The sequence below is a fragment of the Puntigrus tetrazona genome, unplaced genomic scaffold, assembly GCF_018831695.1.
Source record: "Puntigrus tetrazona isolate hp1 unplaced genomic scaffold, ASM1883169v1 S000000373, whole genome shotgun sequence".
Classification (NCBI taxonomy): Eukaryota; Metazoa; Chordata; class Actinopteri; order Cypriniformes; family Cyprinidae; genus Puntigrus; species Puntigrus tetrazona.
In genome coordinates, this window is record NW_025048028.1 from 726,941 (window position 1) to 747,500 (window position 20,560).

General features: G+C 38.1%; 2 protein-coding genes across 3 annotated transcripts in view; both read left to right on the forward strand.

The window, feature by feature from the left end:
* The first annotated feature begins 260 nt into the window (after positions 1 to 260).
* On the forward strand, positions 261 to 6,094 carry sec14l7 (SEC14-like lipid binding 7). The gene is made up of 12 exons (XM_043231527.1): positions 261 to 383; positions 922 to 997; positions 1,792 to 1,835; positions 2,224 to 2,286; positions 2,373 to 2,561; positions 2,940 to 3,035; positions 3,932 to 3,992; positions 4,091 to 4,174; positions 4,275 to 4,381; positions 4,756 to 4,895; positions 5,004 to 5,173; positions 5,447 to 6,094. Exons 1-12 carry the CDS (start codon positions 330 to 332, stop codon positions 5,548 to 5,550), a joined length of 1,188 nt encoding a protein of 395 aa, XP_043087462.1. The 5' UTR covers positions 261 to 329; the 3' UTR covers positions 5,551 to 6,094.
* Positions 6,095 to 6,844: 750 nt separating this feature from the next.
* The window catches only part of LOC122333723 (metal transporter CNNM4-like), a 20,732-nt gene continuing 7,016 nt past the window's right edge, over positions 6,845 to 20,560 (forward strand). Inside the window, exons 1-6 of one of the 2 annotated variants that reach the window (XM_043231425.1) lie at positions 6,845 to 8,259; positions 10,596 to 10,739; positions 11,522 to 11,656; positions 11,757 to 11,926; positions 17,349 to 17,445; positions 19,964 to 20,053. In XM_043231425.1, the coding sequence (XP_043087360.1) occupies positions 6,882 to 8,259; positions 10,596 to 10,739; positions 11,522 to 11,656; positions 11,757 to 11,926; positions 17,349 to 17,445; positions 19,964 to 20,053 (2,014 nt within the window). In that variant the 5' untranslated portion in view covers positions 6,845 to 6,881. The remainder of the gene's footprint in view (positions 8,260 to 10,595; positions 10,740 to 11,521; positions 11,657 to 11,756; positions 11,927 to 17,348; positions 17,446 to 19,963; positions 20,054 to 20,560) is intronic. The other variant, XM_043231426.1, reaches the window with a different exon arrangement.

A 20,560-nucleotide genomic window follows, 5' to 3' on the forward strand; every position in this document is an offset into this window, starting at 1 on the left:
TGGCTAATTTCTGAACCTAATTATTGGCCCACATAAAAATATATATATTTGAATACGAGTCATGCTGATGGCTTTATCGGTGCCTCAAAACAAAATGTGCAAAAAAAAATCGTCTTGAGGGGATAATATTTCATGTAACGTTAACCAACTATTGTAGCGCTTGAATGCAGAACAATGCGAAGGATTTGTTGTCATGCATCGTTACACAATGCAGATGTATCGTTCATTAATTACCTTAGCTACGTGTGCTTTGGCCCTACCCGCGCTCTCGTGACTGGGTATAAATATCAGGTGCATGAACTCAAAGCAGTGTGTTTGATGCTGCCAGCATGAGCGGACGAGTAGGAGACCTCAGTCCCAAACAAACTGAGGCTTTAACACAGGCAAGTAAATGCACGAACATATATTTTTTATTCCACGATGAAATGCTTCCTTTACAACTCGTGTTTAAGTATCGGTTTAATAGGCTATAAATACGACCTTGCAGAGGTTTGGTGTCAGTAAATGTATTTATTTATAATAGAAATGATAAATATGATGTGTTCGCTTTGGCAGTGAAGTGACAGTAAAGATATTTATAAAATTACATAAGATTTCTATTTCAAATACATGCTGCTGTTTCGAACGTTTTGATCATTAAAGCATTAAAGTAATAAATGTTACTTGAGCACCGAATTAGCATATTAAAATGATTTCTGAAGGATCACGTGACACTTAAGGCTGAGTGATGAAAGTTAAATTATAGTAATATTTAAAAACATCACTGTTTTTGCTTTGAGACAATTTTCTTTAAATATAGAGACCCCCAGAGTCTGAACGGTGCCATATCCTTATATTAAAATGTAATATAGCATACAAAGTTAACAGTATTCCTGTCAAAGATGTTTTTTGGTTTATTTTAATGCAATTTTGTTTGATTAGTTTCGGGAGAAAATAGCAGATGTATCGGATCAACTGCCCAATCAGACTGACCATTATCTGCTCCGGTGGCTCAGAGGTGAGAATGGATATTACAAAATGTAATAATACAGACATCGGAGTAGCGGAAAACAATACGCTTCTCACATATTGGGAATTTTATTTCAGATAACTTATGAATGCAGTGCAAGCCTGCTAAAATTCTCTGCATTAAATTATCTCTGACTGCATGCGTGGTCTTGCTCTATGGGTGACCTTTTGACCCCATGAACCTGTGTGTTGGTTAACTGACTGCCAGATCTGCGGTAGTCTTCAGCAAACACTTCCGATTATATGGAGGACAATGTATGCAAGTACTCTTCCATGAAACAGAAAAGTTATTTCAGAGACGTTTTTCGTTTTTGCATGTCCGATTGCTTCACCTCGACCAGTTTTATCTAGAAATCAATATTGTATTTTCAGGCAGAACATCCCAAAACCATCTGTTGACTTTTACTTTTTGAGAGAGAAGTTCAAGGTCACATTCTTTTGAATGTATGCGTCAGGGTTTATCTCTCTTCACCTGCGATTTTTGACCACAATTATTTGCTCTCACCCTTTGCACTACATTATTGTATAAAGTCCTAATCTGCATTTATAAGGGAAAAAGCAGCATAGAAATCTGTATTGTGTTACATATACACATATTTTGCATTTAGAGAAAAGAATCAAGACTAATGTAAAGTAATGTGATTTACTTTAAAAATGTATTTATTTATTAGTATATTTTACAAAAAAACCCCGTAATAATTACATATTTATTTCAGTGTGTTACTTGCCTTTTTGTGTAGATTGCATAAAAGATATTTTAAGTCTTTTATATCTTGTTTGCAGCTAGAAGCTTCAATGTCCCGAAATCTGAGGCAATGATTAGAAAGGTAATATCAAACATCAAATTAATACAATTAATTAAATGAAACTTACATTAAATTAACTTACAAGCATGTGAGGCAATATTACAGAAACATATATATATATATATATATATATATATATATATATATATATATATATATATATATATATATATATATATATATATATATATATATATATATATATATATATATATATATATATATATATATATATATATATATATATATATATCGTTTTTTTTTTTGTTAGTTTTTAACACTATAAAATAGGAAATATCTTTGATTAATGCATGTAAGAAACCAAATTAAAGCAGAATAGGTTTTTTTCCCTCATATCTCATTCTGTGAAGTTTTTTCTCTTACATATATCAATATGTTTGTACCCCAGCATCTGGAGTTTCGCAAGCATATGAAAGTAGACACGATCATTGATGACTGGAAGCCACCTGAGGTATATCAGGGCAGTTCAAATATAATACGTATCAATGAAAATCGGCTTGCTATCAAACTTTACTGTTACTGTTTTTCTCCGTCCAGGTCATTCAGCGCTATGTGGCAGGGGGTTTGTGTGGCTATGACCGTGAAGGAAGTCCTGTCTGGTACGATATCATCGGTCCTCTTGATCCAAAGGGCCTTTTACTGTCAGCTAGCAAACAAGACTGCCTGAGGACCAAAGTCAGAGACGCTGAACTGCTAAAACAAGAGTGTGAGAAGCAGTCTGAAAAGGTACGGTCTGTCAAATAAAGACCCATTTACTTTATTTTCTACGCTCTAAAGCATAAAGGTTCTTTATAGGCATCTGTGGGTCCATCAGGAAGCTTTAACATCCATGAAACATCTAGTGCACAAAAGATTCTAGTGAAAAGGTTTATGTTACCCACACAACATGTGTATATATATATGTGTGTGTGTGTGTGTGTGTGTGTGTGTGTGTGTGTGTGTATATATATATATATATATATATATATGTGTATGTGTATATATACAAACAAAACCTTTTATGGCATTGCTGCAAAACATTCAAATCTGCTTCCCATCTGCAGTGATCAGGAATATGTCTGGTTTTTATTTGTTTGTTTGTTTCTGGGTGATCTTATTCATCAGCTTGGCAAATACATTGAATCAATCACCATCATTTATGACTGTGAGGGGCTTGGCATGAAACATCTTTGGAAGCCTGCCGTTGAGACGTATGGGGAGGTAGGAGCATGATGCTTTCAGCTTAGTTTTTTTTTTTTAAAGTCCAGTAATAAGATTACTTTTAGCATTATTATGTATAATTGTTTGTATTTTACTGTGACCAAGCCACATGCTCAGACACAAAGAGCTTTGGTGTGTAAACTTAGATCTTTTGTGTTATTTGCCAGTCGGTAAGTACAGCATATAAATTAATTTACATTTCACTCATTCTCAGGTAATCCAGGATGGACATGAATTTATTCATTCAGTGTAACAGAATTAGAAAGATTTAGCATTTTATCACTTGCTCATCAGTGGATCCTCTGCAGTGAATGGGTGCCTTCAGAATGAGAGTCCAAGCAGCTGATCAAGTAACATCTCATGAACTGAATAGCTGCCTGTCTACTTTATACTGTTGTTTAATTAATTAAACTGCAAGTGAACATCTCAGTAAAAATGATCCAAAACAGGTTAAAGGATATGTGGGTGTTTTTTGTTATTGTCTTTTTGATGCGAGAGGACAACAGGAAGCACTTTTTTACTGGAAGAAGTGTTATGAATTATAGACTCATATTTTTTCACGGTATACAGTTGCATATACCTTAGTAATGGATTTGCTTCTTACAAACATTTTTTTCTCTTCACAAGATGTTACTTAATAGACTGGAGTGGTGTGGATTACTTATGCTTTTATCAGCTATTTGGACTCTCATTCTGACGGCACCCATTCACTGTAGAGCATCCATCGCTGAGCAAGTGATGTAATGCTCAGTGTTCTCATGAAAATACATCTCAAGTTATTCAAACTGTCAGCAAGTTTGGATTTTGGGGTGAAATATTTCTAACACATTTTTTCACATCAAAATTAAATACATGACACTTAAAAATGTTATATTGTGATATTTCCCCCCCTGCAGATTCTGACCATGTTTGAAGAAAACTATCCAGAGAGCTTAAAAAAGGTGCTTTTAATCAAAGGTGAGTAATTGTTGCACCGGTCAAATTACATCAGCACAACATTGTTCGATAATGAACTGTTCTGAATTTATTCAGTGATAAAATTCATCTTTCCACAGCCCCTAAGCTCTTCCCTATTGCGTATAACTTGGTCAAACACTTCTTGCGCGAGGAAACGAGGCAGAAGATTGCTGTGCTAGGTTGTAAGTTGTCTCGTTAGCGCAAACATCGTGAGACTGTTGACTTTGGTGTGTAACTCATCCTGCATGAACGACAGTTTCTCTTGTGATCTCCAACTCCTAGCCAACTGGAAGGAGGTCTTGAGGAACTATGTGGATGCTGATCAGTTACCCGCGGTTTACGGGGGATCCATGACCGATCCTGACGGAAACCCTCTCTGTAAGACTATGGTGAGGAGAATAGCATACCCTACTATTCTTGTTGGGGGTCAGTAGGATCGCAGCTGAAGTGTGTCATGGTTTCCACAGAAATATCACGCAGCACAAACGTTTCAACATAAGCAAATAAGAATAGATTTCTGAAGGTCCATTTGATGCTAAACAGTGGCTGAAAACACTTTGCATCGCATAAATAAATATTTTCAAATAGACAACGGCTGTTTTAAATGGTAATAGCATTTCACAGTAGTACTGTTTTTACTGTATTTCTGTTCAAATAAATGCAGCCTTCTTTCAAAAACATTGCGAAGTCTTACTGACCTCATAGTAGCCAGTTCAAAATACCAATATTTAGTTAGTTGCCTCACCTGATGTCTTCCTCTCAGCTACGTTATGGTGGCGTAGTGCCGAAGTCGTACTATGTGCGGGACTCTGTCAAAGTGAAGTATGACCAGTGCATCACTATTAGCCGTGGCTCATCATACCAGCTAGATTATGAGGTGCTTTTTCCAAACTGCGTGTTACGGTAAGTACCATATGTGCTAACTGCTATGCAGATTTGTTTAGTAAAATAGCATGCAATATATTCCATAGATATGCTACTACTATTGCAGTTTTTTTTTACTCAATATAGATGGCAGTTTGCAAGTGAAGGGTCCGATATCGGTTTTGGGGTTTTTCTGAAGACGAAAGGGAATGAGACAAAAAAAGCAGAAGCCATGCAGGCAGTGCTGCCCACCGAACGTTACAACTCCCACCTAGTCCCAGAAGATGGATCCTACACCTGCGAGGAGCCAGGCGTCTGTACGTTTGTTTTGCATTTTTTGGGAAGTTTTGACGGAAGCTTGTTTCCACCATAGAATAAAACCAAGAGGTATTTGTGTGTTTTTCATCTTGCAATTCAGACTTTTTTCACTAAATTCGGAGATCGCAATTAAAAAAAAAAAAAAAGTCTAAATTGTGAGATTTAAAAATGTTACTATTATTTGGTTGGACAAGCTTCCGTGGTTTTTGGTGCTAAATAATTCAAATTATGCATTGGTGTTCGTGTTGATAACAGTGCATTCCTCTCTGTAGATGTGGTCAGGTTTGACAACGCTTACAGTGTGTTGCATTCAAAGAAGGTCAGCTTTACTGTGGACGTGCTTCTACCTGAAGGACATACCGGAAAACAGGCATGAAACGCGACTGGAATCAGACTTTGCCATACATCCATTAGCATTAGATAAGATTACTCATGTGCTTACATCATGGACTTTGAGCACGCTGTGTTTAAACTACTAGATAAGTATTGTTGTTGTTGCTTTTTGTTGATAATTCTTCTCTCTGTAAGCAAATGACTGTAGATAATTATGAAAAACAGTTCCTAAAGGATGTTGAACCGTTTCCAGTATTTGAATTACCATTGTGTACGACAAATGGAAGCAGCCTAGACTGACAAGGACTGTAAAGTATTAGTTATTCGATCAGTAGATACTTTCCATAATGTAAAATAACTGTGAAAATAGACTATTGAGAATATCTCTCAATGAATATGACATTGAAACAGCAATTGTAACGCAACGCGTGTCAGAGCATGTAACGGGTTATTCCTTCAGCAATAGCACGGTTTTATTCATTCTTGTAATATTTAGTCGTATTACAAGCCACTTCTATCATTTTCAGAATGATTTAGATGTGCACAAGATTGCGCGCTACCCTGAGAATAAAGTGCATTTAGGAAAACACGCTGTTGGTGTTTATTTGTTGCACTAGAGGACGCGCTTGCATCACATTTTACAGAAGAAGAAACGCAGTGGTGGTCAATAAACACGACATTGATTTTAAAACGCTTCCACAGACAGCAAACCCACTGATGCATTACATTACAGTAGCTTGTTGTAGTTTATTTATTTAGGCTGCTTTTTATTACTATTTAAAAAAAAATATTCTACTGCTTTTAATGTAGTAAAAAACATAATTATTTAGGTGCTACAGCAAAGCAATTGGGGTTGAAATGCGCTTTAATTGTCATCGGAATGCTGCCCAAAATCTTTCAAAATATAATTTATTCTATATCGCTTCTTACCATTTCATTCTGTGAGGAAATTCACCGCTATGTGTTTGATGAAGAGAAGGGGACACGGCTCGTGCTATTACATAACGCCACGCGCTACGACACTGTGCCGCGAGCGAAAAAAAACACACAAATCAACACGGCAGATAAAATATATGGATAACGACATTTTTAATCACGAAAATACTAGGCGCTTAAATATATTCTGTTTAGACTGATCAGCGCAATTTATCATGAACAGTAACAACCTTGAGACGTTCATATTTAAAGCGCGTGTTTTTACACGAGCACCGCGCACATACAAGCGTCTTTAATTCGACACTATCGCTAATTATTCCCACTATATTGAAAGTGGGCGTTGCGCAATTTTGCATTATGCAAATTAGGGGGCCGGGTCCGCGTGTGGCAGCGATGACGTGACGTAAGGTCCAGCCTCGCCGAGAGAGCGCAACAAACATGGCGACAGAGCGGAGCGGACAGGGGTGTCTTCTAACTTTCATCGTGTTCCTCTGGAGCTCTGTCGGCGGGCGAACGGAGACGTCGAGCCCCGGCTCCAGCGGTCAGATCCTGGGCATGCGGCTGGAGAGGAGCGACAAAGCGAGCAGCCCGACGGACGACGGGCTCATCCAGGTAACGGAAAAGAGCAACGTCCTGCTCAGGTTTTACGGGGTGCACCTGAGCCCGGACGCAGCATCCCACATCAGGTTCGCGGAGGACGTGGGTACCGAGCACAGCGACGCGTTAAACAGGACTTGCGAGGACTTCACCAAAGACCTGAGCGTCAGCACCTACATGAACGTGAGCAACAGAGGGACGTCGGGTCTGGTGAGCGTGTATGTGAAGCCACTGCGTAAGAGCGAACGAGAAAAGACCTACAGCCTGTGTGTCAGGCAGGGCTTGGGAGACAAGTGGGTGCAGCTGGGGGAAAATGACGGGAAGCTGGTGGTCGTAGAGGAGAAAGAATCGCTTCTGCCGCTCTGGCTCCAGATCATCCTGGTCTCGGGCTTGCTGGTGCTGTCTGGCATGTTCAGCGGACTCAACCTGGGGCTCATGGCGTTGGATCCCATGGAGCTTCGCATCGTGCAGAGCTGCGGAACTAATAAGGAAAAGAAGTACGCTCGCAAAATCGAACCCATTCGGAGCAAGGGCAACTATCTGCTTTGCTCTTTATTGTTGGGTAACGTGCTGGTCAACACCACTTTGACCATCCTGCTAGATGATTTGATCGGCTCGGGGTTGGGAGCCGTGGTGGCATCTACTGTCGGCATTGTCATATTTGGTGAAATCGTGCCACAAGCTCTCTGCTCGCGCCACGGTTTGGCCGTGGGCGCCAACACTATCGTGCTGACCAAATTTTTCATGCTCCTGACCTTCCCCTTGTCGTTCCCCGTCAGTAAGCTTTTGGACTACATTCTCGGGCAGGAAATCGGCACCGTCTACAACCGCGAGAAGTTGGTGGAGATGCTGAAGGTCACCGAGCCCTACAACGATCTGGTGAAGGAAGAGCTGAACATCATACAGGGCGCCCTGGAACTCCGAACCAAGACGGTCGAGGATGTGATGACGCCGCTGAGCAACTGCTTCATGATTCACACCGACGCCGTGCTGGACTTCAACACCATGTCTGAGATCATGGAAAGCGGCTACACGCGGATACCCGTGTACGACACCGAGCGCTCCAACATCGTGGACATCCTTTACGTCAAAGACCTGGCCTTCGTCGACCCCGACGACTGCACCACGCTTAAAACGGTCACCAAGTTCTACAACCACCCGGTGCATTTCGTCTTCCACGACACTAAGCTGGATGCCATGCTGGAGGAGTTTAAGAAAGGTTAGTGCTTGCGCGTTTCATGTGCATCCTGGAAGTTTGAACAGAACGGGCTGTGCTCTTAGGAAGCAAAGGCTTGGCCTCCGTGCAGTTGTTTCATCCTCCCATTGATTATGATGGGTGCCCAGACTCCCCCTGAGAGCCGAATCAATAACCATATGCTCCCTTTATCAGCCGACGATCAATATGAAGCTCGTCTAGTAAAGGCAGAGGAATCCCATGCTGCCAAAAGCAGCTGACACTCATAAAAAATTGACACCATCATCCGGTCTAGCAGAGTTTGCACTAAGGGGGCCTTTTTTTTACAATTACTCACCGAGATGATAAATTTTAGCCTCAGATTTGGGGCTGTAACCATCAAAGAAATTTAGCCAGAAATGTTCTCCTCAATATTCAGATTAGCACGTGTTCATCAATTAAAGATGCTGGTAAGACGTCGCAAAGAGATTTTTATTTGTTAACATGAGATAACTGCGTCTAGTTAACATGAACTAACCACGGACAACACTTCTGCAGCATTTCTAATACTTTTTTAATTAAACTTAACGCATTTGTAGTATCAAACGTTGTATCTGGTTACTTTAGTAAGTCAACTAACTCAGTTATTTGGCGTTAGTAAACGCTGTTAAAAATATAGAGCTTATTGTTAGTTGACTAGCAATGTGTTGAGCGTGTTAAAATGTGTGCTTAGGGTTATTATAGTTAGCAAAAACCGAAACTAAAATTAAAAAATCGGCAACAAAAGCAAAATAACCACAAAAAAGATATATTTTCATAACTTTGTTAATTCTGTAAAATAAATGTTTACTGAAATCAAAATAAGCAATATAAAAAATGTAACAAATTAAAATAAAAACTATATTTATATTCATTTAAATCTAAAAAGCATGCATATGCCTGAAATGTGAATAAAATAATAAAAATCTTTCACATGCATGTTTTTTTTTTCACTTGACTTTAATTCTAATAATTATATAAATAAGCTCTTTTGAAAATACAGTTTTACCCCAGAGTAGAAGATTGATGATGATGAGTTGTATGGGCGGTGTTTTGAAATGATTGACAGTTTGAAGTTCCTCCCTCTGTATTTTTCATCTCCCAATCACCGCAGCACTGCAGAGGTGCCACAGAGGGACAAAAACGATGTGACAGGCACTGTATAGTCAAAATGCCAGCTCAGGACATAGCTTTTTATTGCATCAGATGACAAATTTGTAGAAACTCTCCATATCCCATTCCAACGTGTTTTCGATATTTGTTTAAAACGAGCCCCACTGAGATATGAATGCATGTAAATACGCTTAAGAGTATGCAAATAAGCAAATGTGGGTGGTTTTGCTAAATCCCAATCCCTCAGGAACACTGGAGTGTACCTCAGCGAGAAAATATTAGCTCTTCTCTCAAGCAGTCTGCTCGTCTGATGCTTTCTGTAGCATATAATAGGGCTTGATCTTGTACTATAAATCCCTGGATCTCAGAACATAAATCTGTGTATTTCCTCGATTTGAGATTACTTATTGTCCCTATTTAAAAAATTTTGTGTTGTTTTGGGTTATTTTTATTTAGAAGCTAAATCGGACAAAATTGAAAATATGTTTAAATGCCTGATTTTACCAGTACTTTATATAGCGCTTTATTGGGGAAATACATGCATTAGCATAAGACAAAAGGAAATAATAACTGGTTGTCAGTATTTGTCAGAACTTCCGTATTAGTCCCATTTATTTTGCTGCAGATTTAAGTGTTGCACAGATTAATTTTTTGTACAGTATACAGTTTTATTATAGTTTTTATGAAGTAGTGTTGATTTTGCAGCGTTTTCAAAATCCCTTTTCGCTTTAAATACCATCAAAGTGTCATCTGCTCCTGACTTACTCCATCCTTTCCTTTTTCCTTTCTTTTTCTAATCCCCAGACATCTCCGTCATTTCCCCCTCCTAAGCTCTTTTCCCTCTTAAGTTCAGCAGCACTTCTGATCTGACTCTCTTCTGGCCTAAACATGCAGCGCTAATGGTCCCGTATTGCTTAAACGGTTATGATTGATCCGGCCCCTCGGATAAAACAAGATGATGAATAATTCATGAAGTTTTCAGACTGCAGTGATAATACAGCTCATTAATATGCATGTCCATGCAGTGCTTCCATACCAATATGGTTTTGAATTATTGTACACCCGCTCAGTGGGTTTCCTGGCCTGGCGTGAACTAAATCTTTGTTAAAGAACTATTAAACAGCCGCTCAGTTTGCAATTACTGCGCTCGGTTTATTCAATTCCCCATTTTTTTCAAGTGTTCGACGTGTTTAGTGGGAGATTTGTGTCTCAGGTTTTTCTATCCACAGGTAAATCCCACCTGGCCATCGTTCAGAAGGTGAATAATGAGGGCGAAGGAGATCCGTTCTACGAGGTTCTGGGTCTGGTCACGCTGGAGGACGTCATCGAGGAGATCATCAAATCGGAGATCCTGGACGAGTCTGATCTCTACAGTATGTTCATGCTAGTGATTTCCTTACTTTGTTAATGCAACTACATGTCTAGGGATGAGACATAGCCAATATTGGGCAATCAATTGGTAGTCAGTTCAATCGATTTATTGATCTAGGCTTTCCCAAAAGCAACATAAGCCTAAGTAGATCATTGAGAGTAATGGTGCCGATGGTTTTCATTGATCTACTTGGACTTATGATGCCGAAGTTGAGCAGAGGTTGAGTGATTTAAAGGGATAGTCGTTCCAAACCCATAAAGCCCCGCTTATAACAAGAACGGTAACTATAAACATATAGATAACAATATTCATATAACCATAGAACGATATTCACATCTACACCAGCGAACAATAGCATCTGTTTATCGCGTCTGCCGCTTCAAATTCTAGTTAAACTTGTTAAAGCAGAATAGATTCTGATTGGCTGTCAATGTCTCTATCAGCTGGAAAAAATAATTCTGAAAATGATTCCAACAATATTGCTTCTCTCCGCCTTTATCGTTATAGTCGTGGTGTGTTGCTATTTTGCTAAAATTGCTATTTTATAATATTGAGAATGATATTTGGAAATAATATTTTCAGATGAAGTTTCTCGTAGCTTCGTAAAATTATGCCACATGAATTATTTTTACGATCTGCTTGTTATATTTCTGAGCCTTGATACCCAAGTATCAAGAGAGCTCTTGGATTTTATCAAAAATATCCTAATTTGTGAAGGCCTTACATGGCATTTTTGCGTGAACTATCCCTTTTAATTAGTGTTATTTATTTTTTGCCTTCCAGCTGACAACCGTAACAGAAAGAAAGTGGATCCCAACAAGAACAAGAGGGACTTTTCTGCTTTCAAACACGAGAGGGAATCGAAAGTCAAGATATCTCCGCAACTAATGCTGGCAGCGCATCGTTTCCTCGCTACTGGTGAGCTGCTACGTCTATTACACCCTCCTCGGCCTTTGAGCACTAGCTATTGCGAATAACAGGGGCTTTTTTTTTTCCGTCTTGTCCCATCTTCCCGTAGAGGTGAGCCTTTTCAGCCCGCTCCAGATTTCAGACAAGGTCTTGCTGCGAATCCTCAAGCACCCGGATGTCATTCAAGAGATCAAGTTCAACGAGAACGACAAGCGCTCGCAACAGCACTATTTATATCAGCGCGGAAAACCTGTCGACTTCTTCGTCCTCATCCTTCAGGTGAGTAAAACCGATCGGTGGAGAACTCGGCTGGAAGAATCCGAACGCCCGCAAACATCCACACAACTCCCCCGCGTGTGTGTTATTAAATATTTAGGTTGGTTTGAAAATGCATTCAGCTACCAGTAAAAGTGCTAAAATAGAAAGTGCGCAAATTCCCGTAATAATAAGTCACGTGTTAATCGTGCTTGCTAAGGCAAACATCACTATTACCTTCATACTTTCTCTAAGTGATCAGGTTTATGATTTTCCATGTCATGTGAGAAAAACAGAAGCAACACCACCCTTTAAAAGTAGGATTGTTTTTAATATAAATTATAAAAAAACATAATGGGTTTTTATCATTTATTCCTGTAGTGGCAATGCTGAATTTTTAGCATAATTAATTATTTTTGTTTCAATTAAATCTTGTACTTTTTTAACTTACTATTCATCAAAGAACTATGAAAAAAGTGTCACGGGCTCCAAACAAAAAGAGTTTTCAAATTCATGATCAATCTGAATATTAGAATGATTTCTGACGCTAAAGACTAATTAATGATTTTAAAAAATTCAACTTCAAAGCACAGAAATAAATTACAGTTTAAAAGAATATTTAAATAGAAAATAGTTATTGTAATTAATTGTAATGATACCGTTTATGACTGTTTCTATTCTAATTGTTACCAAATAAATGCAGCACTGATGAGCATAAGAAACCTATTTAAAAAAAACAACACATAAAATCAAAAAACCTTTTGAATAGTGCGGTATACCTTAGACCTTTATCTGAAATCATTTTTTTTCATAAATTTGTGTTAATAAATTATTTGTTCATAAAGCTAATTAATCATGTAATGCCGGTTTATACAACTTAAAACACAGAAATTAGCTTAACCATCCAAAGATGATGGACCCTTTTAATCAGAGCCGTTTAGCAATCCCAGAAAAATCCTCGCAACTGCATAGTAACACCTTGGCAACCATTTAAAACTCCTTGGCATCCTAGTGGTGACCCGAACAAACATGTCTCGTGTTAATGACAAGACCTTTTTTAATAATGAACTGTCTGATACCACTTTAGTGCATTCGGGAGTGTTTTTAGAGAGATTTGAGAGAAGGAGAAAAGGTCAGAGAGGTTGCCGGTTCCCCAGGGCTGCTGCCATGTGATTCACCCGTTGTGTGCCACGTAACCCCTCACCATTTGACCTTGCGCCGGGGACTCGCTCCCCCGTGACATTGCTCCAGGGATGTCAGTTGTACAACCGTCCACAAATATCTCTCTCGAGCCTGTCAGAATTTTCAGCAGAGGATTAGATGTGTCTAAAAATAGAGCAGATTTTTCTGAAGAAAACATGAGTGGTGCTTTCCTGTGCAGAACTCTCTACCACGATGATGCAGGACGTTGTGGGCGGTTACCAGGGCGTTGCTATGTAGTTGTTAAGTTGTTGCCAATAACTAGAACTAGCTCAGCAACCTAGAAGGCCATCACCACATAGCAATACCTTGGCAGCCTTCTAGTAAGTTTTCTAGTGTTTTAGGTTGGTTAAATGGCGTTTTTTTGTGAAATAATTTTTTTTATTGTACTACATTACATGTTGCATTTACTACTACTTTTCGCTCATGATAAAATTTTCCAGCTCACATAAATCTTGAATGGTTTGGAGCACATCCTTAAGTTTGGTCTCTTTTTGTAGATGACTCTTGGTTGAAGTATTCAAGTAGTATGCATGCTAATAAGCCAATAAATAAATAAAGTGTTACCGATTGCTCTTAATTTGTTCAGTAATTTAATTACAGTTACTTCTTAAGTAATTGATCTTAATACTATGTATAGGCTATAGAACACGCATACAGTTATATAGTTATATATAATTTATAGTTATATAACTTATATACAATACAGTAGTGTTTTAGTTTAGTATATTTAGCTAATTTTGCCCCTCGTGACAACTGGGGGGGGGTGAAATTTTTTTATGAATCGTTAATTTATATTATATTAAGCCTTAAAGTTCTGCATGATTGAGGGAGTGACAGGTGGATTGCACAAAATGCTCTACAAAACGTATGGGTGACGTCACGGGCACTACGTCTATGCTTTTTACAGTCTATGATTGTGATATACTTCAGAGAGAAACAGAATGTTGAATGTGGAAAACCGAGGGCATCGCTTGTTTTTTTCTACACGTTTCAGTCAGAAATGGACACTGACAGTTTAAGGGGCGTGGCTAAGGATGTCGCATCCATGCCCAAGCCGTCAAACTGATGTCACCAGAGAAGACTCGTCGTTTGAGAGGGGAGGAGCTTTTTCAGATTTGGTTTAAAGACGGCGAAAGCAAACGATGAGTTGCACGGATGAATTGTTCACCACAAAAACAGCAATGTGAGCGGACAAAATAAACCTAGTAAATTTGGATTTGACTTTAACTCTATGATGGTTGAATTTAACCCTTAAACTGCGTATCGTGTGCTGTGCAATTGATCACTTGTCAGCACTAATACGCATGTTTATTAATTGATTGTTTTTCATTTGTTAATATCACTTTACAGCAACTCACATAATCATTAGTTAACTAGCAAAGGCCTTAATTAAATGAATGAAAAATAAATGCATTGTTTTGTTTGATGTTTAAATGATTTATTTAATTAATTTAAATAACAGCAATGTGAGCGGACAAAATGAATGTATTAAATTTTGATTTGACTTTAGCTCTATGATGGTTGGATTTAACCCTTAAACTGAACCGTGGGTCAGTACGGAAAAAAAGTATTATTATTTTAAATCTCTTATCAGCTCATGTAGGCCCCCCAAAAAAGAATTGCTTATATTTAGCGATGTCTAATTTTTAGAGATGGATTATTTGCTGGTAAAGGGTGAGCCACATGATTTTTGTCGGGGAGCCAGGCGGTTGGTCCCCCGACCAATGCCCTAGCACGCTTTTTTAGTGGTGTATTTTGAGGCCGGCGGCTCGTTGGTGCCCCTCGCCTGTCATGTCCTGGTGTAGAGTTGCACAGACGGGTCTGTCAGGAGCGTCTGTGACCTCACTGGAGCTTTAGCTAGAAGAAGCCCTGCATCGGACAGGCCTGCCCTTCACTAATTGATCCCTCTTACGTAAGAAAGGGATCCTGAGCATAGCAGCTCTAATCCCACCCCCTTTCTGCCAGCAACACACACACACACACACACACTCATTCACAATTGAATACACAACCAATCAAAGCTGTGCACTGTCCGTGCCCTTGTTTTGGCGGAACGGTCCAATCAGGGGTGAGATTCATGGAAAGAGTCCACGCTACAGCAAGCAGATGATACATATATAGATATTGACTCGAGTTCAAACTCGTACGGGGATCAGCCCAATAGCGTGACCTTTAACCTCCTGCACACTGAACTGAATATACGCGCGGCAGCTTACTTAACGTGGCTTAAGATGGTCAAGGTAGAACGAGCTGTGACAGGTCACGGGGCCGACGTGGCGCTCGGGCCCCCGGGGATCAGTAAATCGCATCCTGGATTTGCTGTGTGCTCGGCAGGGGTCAGCCAGGACAAGGTTAACCCTTTCTGAACGCCAGTGTGAGAGTGTTTATCGCCCCGTCGTAATCATCCCCGCGGCACAATGTCATACGGAGCACAAACGCCATGTGTCAGGGTTACGTCACGCTGGCCATCAAACTCCCGCGGCTCATTTACATCTGCTAATTTTCCAGATTGAATCTCCCTCTGTTTTAATGAGTTTCCAAACTATTTCAAACGTGCCATTTATTTCAGAATTTTCAGTATGATCAAAATAACATTGATGGTGTGTTTTGTTTTGTTTGTTTTATGGTTTGCTTTATTTGATAATTTCTTAGACATTTATTTAAATAAAAATGTAACAAGTAAAAACGTTTTTTTTTCAGCATCGTCAGCATATTGAATAAATATATTCATATATTTAATATGTAATAGACAAATCTAAACATAGACGTACATATTTTAGATGTAAATATTTTCAAAAATATACTCTGTATATATATATATGTATATATATATATATATATATATATATATATATATATATATATATATATATATATATATATATATATATATATATATATATATATATATATATATATATAACACACATATTATGCAAACAAAACTTATTTTGTATGCAATTAATCATTTGTCAGCACTAATATGCATGTTTTAGTAATTGATTGTTTTTAATTTGTTAATATCACTTTACTGTAACTCACATAATCATTAGTTAACTAGCAAAGACCTTAATTAAATGAATGAAAAATAAATGCATTGTTTTGTTTGATATTTAAATTGTTTATATAATTTCATATACTTCTAATTAAGTAATAAAATTATTAGATAATACATTCATTTGGTTAAAAAAATTATCAAAATAATTAAAATAATAATTTATAATTTTACAAATGATTACAATTTTAATTAAGTTAAATACTATTACATTTTATAAATTCTTTAGATTTTATTTTAGTGATAGTTGTATGATGCTGTTTTGGCTTTTTTGGCAAGTTTTAGTAATTTATGAAGGATGATTTGTAGGTATTACTTTTAAGGTTCTACTTTTATTTTTGTATCGTTATCAGGGTTGAAAATGGTTTTGCTGCTTTCTTTAAAACCATCTGTTTTAAAGAAAAGGATCTATTTAAAATAGAAATGTTTTGCAATATTATAAACAATCATTCTGAATCAGTTTGTTGCGTCTTCGCGGCATCTTTCATAAAACAAAACAAAAAACAGTGTTGTTTAAAGTGGATTTGGCTCTGATTTGCTGGCGTAGCAGAAAGCAGCAAGTGGCTTTGTTTGTGTTTGGAGCGTGTACCTGAATATAGACACCAGAGCAGAGGAGACTCAGATAGAGTGACCGGATCCGTGTGTCGTGCAATCCGAGCGCCGCAGGTCCGGTTACCTCTTTCTACGAATAAGAGGAAAGGCTGACTCTCCATTGGGATGGAAAACGGGGCAAATATGACGCCTGAGACATTGGAAAATTTGTGCGTACGCTCAAATGTGGCGTGACACACGACTGGTTTCAAACTACTAAAAGTACTGACCTCACACACCTTGCAGAAGCTTCAGTTGGGTTTTGTGTCGTTCGTCTTTAATTATAGAGACGCGAATGCTTGTTCTTCAAGGAAACAGGTTAAGATTTCGAAATTGGATGCATTTGACTTAAATGTTTTTTGAGTGTTTTTAAAAATGTGCTTCAATTATGTAAGAACTCGAGGGGCGTTAGGTTTCGGCGTCTTGAAAGACAACATGCAAAGCCGCAAAGGTTTTATTACATTTTCATTTCATTTGTTCAGCGGGTCCCATTTAGGTTGTTGTCGTCACGATTGTTTCCAATTTATTTGAAATGCACTCAACAAAAAGTTGACTTTTGTAACTAATGGAACTAATTAAACTGTGCCTGTTTTTCAGGGTCGGGTGGAAGTTGAGGCCGGAAATGAGAATATGAAGTTTGAGACGGGTCCTTTCTCTTATTATGGAGTCATGGCGCTGACCACACCATGCCTGGGTGAGAATTTTACCTTGCCTTTTAACACTTATTTTTTTTTAATCGAAGCGTGTAAAACGTTCCCACCTAAAGAAATAGTTAATTTAAAGGGACAGAGCACCCAAAAATGTCAATTCTGTATAATTTACTGCTTTTTATGGAGAAGAAAACTTCTCAGTCATTACAATCGTGGAAAAAGAGCAACCGGCACAGAAAACGCTGATAGAATTCTTAATATATTTGACCCTGGATCGCAAAACCAGTCTAAAGCCGCTGGGGTGTATTTGTAGCAATAGCTAAAAATTCATCGTACGGGTCAAAGTTATACATTTTTCCATTTATGCCAAAAATTATTAGGATGTTAAGTAACGGTTATGTTCCATGAAGATATTTTGCAAATGTCCTACCATAAATACATTCAAAACTTAATTTTTCATTAGAAATAGGCATTGCCAAGAACTTTAAAGGTTTAAAGCATTTTTTTGCACCCTCGGATTCCAGATTTTCAAGCGATTGTACCTCGGACAGTTATTTTTCTTGCCCCAGCAAACCACACAACGATGCATACATATTTATTCAGCTTTCAGATAATGTATAAATCTCAATTTCAAAGCATTGATACTTATGACTGGTTTTGCGTTCCATGGTCGCGCATGATTTCTGAATGAATCTTTTTTTCTGAACCGGGTTGATTTACGGCAACCTTTGATATGTTTGCTGCCCAGCCTCAGCTTAAGTGACGGATCTTGTCAGTGCCATGTATATATATATATATATATATTTTTAGAGTCTCCCAGCGCACTTTGTCATGATCTGTCATTGTAAGTGCAGTCTTCTGTGTTACATAACACTGGGGCTGCCGGTAGGGGACTGAACGGGACACTTTTGACTGCAGGGACATCTGCTGGCTGAGCGTCACTATGTGTAACGATGCTGTCCGATTGTGTTCTTCACCTCCAGCTGTGCCGCAGTCTATCCGTGTGCCAGACGTCACATTTATGTGCTTAGCGTGCGTCTAAATGTGCTGTTACGTGTGCTCTGAGAAACACCGCGTGAGAGACGAGGGTTCATGTGACCGATCCGCTGGCATTTACTCATGTCCTTCTGAAGCTCGTATTTTCTTTCAACCTTAAAACGCATGAGGAGAAGTTCAGCAGAATGCCCAAGCCGCTTTTTTTTCCCCACACGTTGCTAATGGATGAGGATTTTTTTTTTTAAAAAACGCAATAGGTCTGTATATTCTGAGTTTTCTGAAGCCAGTTAAAAGCTTGCGTTTGTTCAAAACATCCAAATAGAGATGTGCGATGTTTATCGTCTGTATAATATTGTAATAGTTGTTTGGCGAACTGACATTATCGAGTACTTCATTCACTTTGCCCAAAAAAACACATCTTGAAAATCCAAAAGCCTATTAGAAAACAATTAAAATATGCCTGTAATTCAAGTTAGCAAAATAAAAATATAGCTATATGTTGTTTTCTTAACAGCTGAAAAAAACAACAGCTCAATGAAAAAGTTATGAACCAAATCATTAATGTTTGTGTCTCAGAGCAACACTGCAGTGTTTAGTTCTTCTTGAAGATGGCCGCTTGCTTAATGTCTAAATGAATGGACTGTTTTGAATGAATGATTCAGTCTCTCATGAAGACAGGGACTTTCTGTCCTGCTGGCAATAGTGTTTTTATTTAACGGGCCTAAACGAGCCAAGATATCAGTATAAAACAAACTCACTGAAGTATAGTTTACTTATCGTTATCTAAAAAATCCCAAATAAAAATTTGCATGCAACTAGCCAAACATGAACCAACAAAGTGCTACGTTTTTGACCAAATTAATGAATGTTTGCATGTGTAAATGAGATTTGAGAGCTACAACGGAGAATTTTCCATTGGATAATTGAATATTGTTTCATTAAGTAATACTGATTGATTGACGTAATTAGCTGCATGTAAATAAACCAACAATATTTGATGTTGTTGACTTCAAACTTGGCAGGTTTCGATTCGAGAGCTACTGCTGAGAATTTATCGTCGAATAATGAATAATGATTATTTTTTCTCAAATTATTACTTCCGTCCAGAAGAGCTGAAGTATAGAATTACACTACATCGTAATGCTTTCGAATTGTAAAGAGGATGCAAATATTACAATTAAAGTGTGAGAAAAATCGTATTACTGTGATTCAATAAAAATGCTGACAATGTTGAGATGCTGAATTCACAGCTTTTCAGTGAATCCTTTAGTTTGCATGGGGAAAAGAACAGCTTGGACATTCTGTAAAATATCTACGTTTTAGGCTCCGAGAAAGAAAGTCTTACGGGTTTGGAGCAATAATGGCAAGTTTTGTGTGAAACGTGCGTTTAACGTCACCAGAATGTGTTTTGCTTTCAAAGGCAAGGTTAGTAGAATAGCATTACCCCTTGAAAGGAAATGCGATGTTCCCGTAGCCTCTCATCATGAGGGAGCTGCTCTGGGCAGGATGTTTAAAGAGCTTCTCTGTCTCTTCTCTGCTCTGCTCTGGCTCTTCCCTCCTCCTCAGCTGTCACCCCCCCTCTCTCTCCTTCTGTGGTGTCGCCTCGTCCGCGCCGCCTTTCGCTTAAGAGGTTTTCTCTGTTCTCGCGTTTCCCAGGTAAATGCCCTGCATGCTGGGTGCTAACTCAGGGATGTAGGGGTAGCTAACAGGGGGCGGTGGGGGACAGGAGCTTGTTTAAAATGGAGAAAAAAAATAACCTTTATCACGCTACGACCCGCAGTCCAGCAAGTTCTCATTTTATTTGTTTATTGACAGCCTTTATCTAAGCCCAAATATATATTTATTTATTTATTTATTATATATATATATATATATATATATATATATATATATATATATATATATATATATATATATATATATATATATATTTTTTTTTTGCTGATTTACAGGATCTTTTTGAAACCTAGACTTGCACATTTAAGCAGTGCATCTATTGTAAAAATATTTTTATCTCTACATGAAATATTTAATAATTAAATAAAAAAGAAAAGGCTAAATATAACCTCTGATAAATCGAAATCAACAGTGAGTGACCAATTATGAGTTTATATGTCATATGAAATGTATGTAGATTTTAATGACATTGTTAGTCAAATGAAA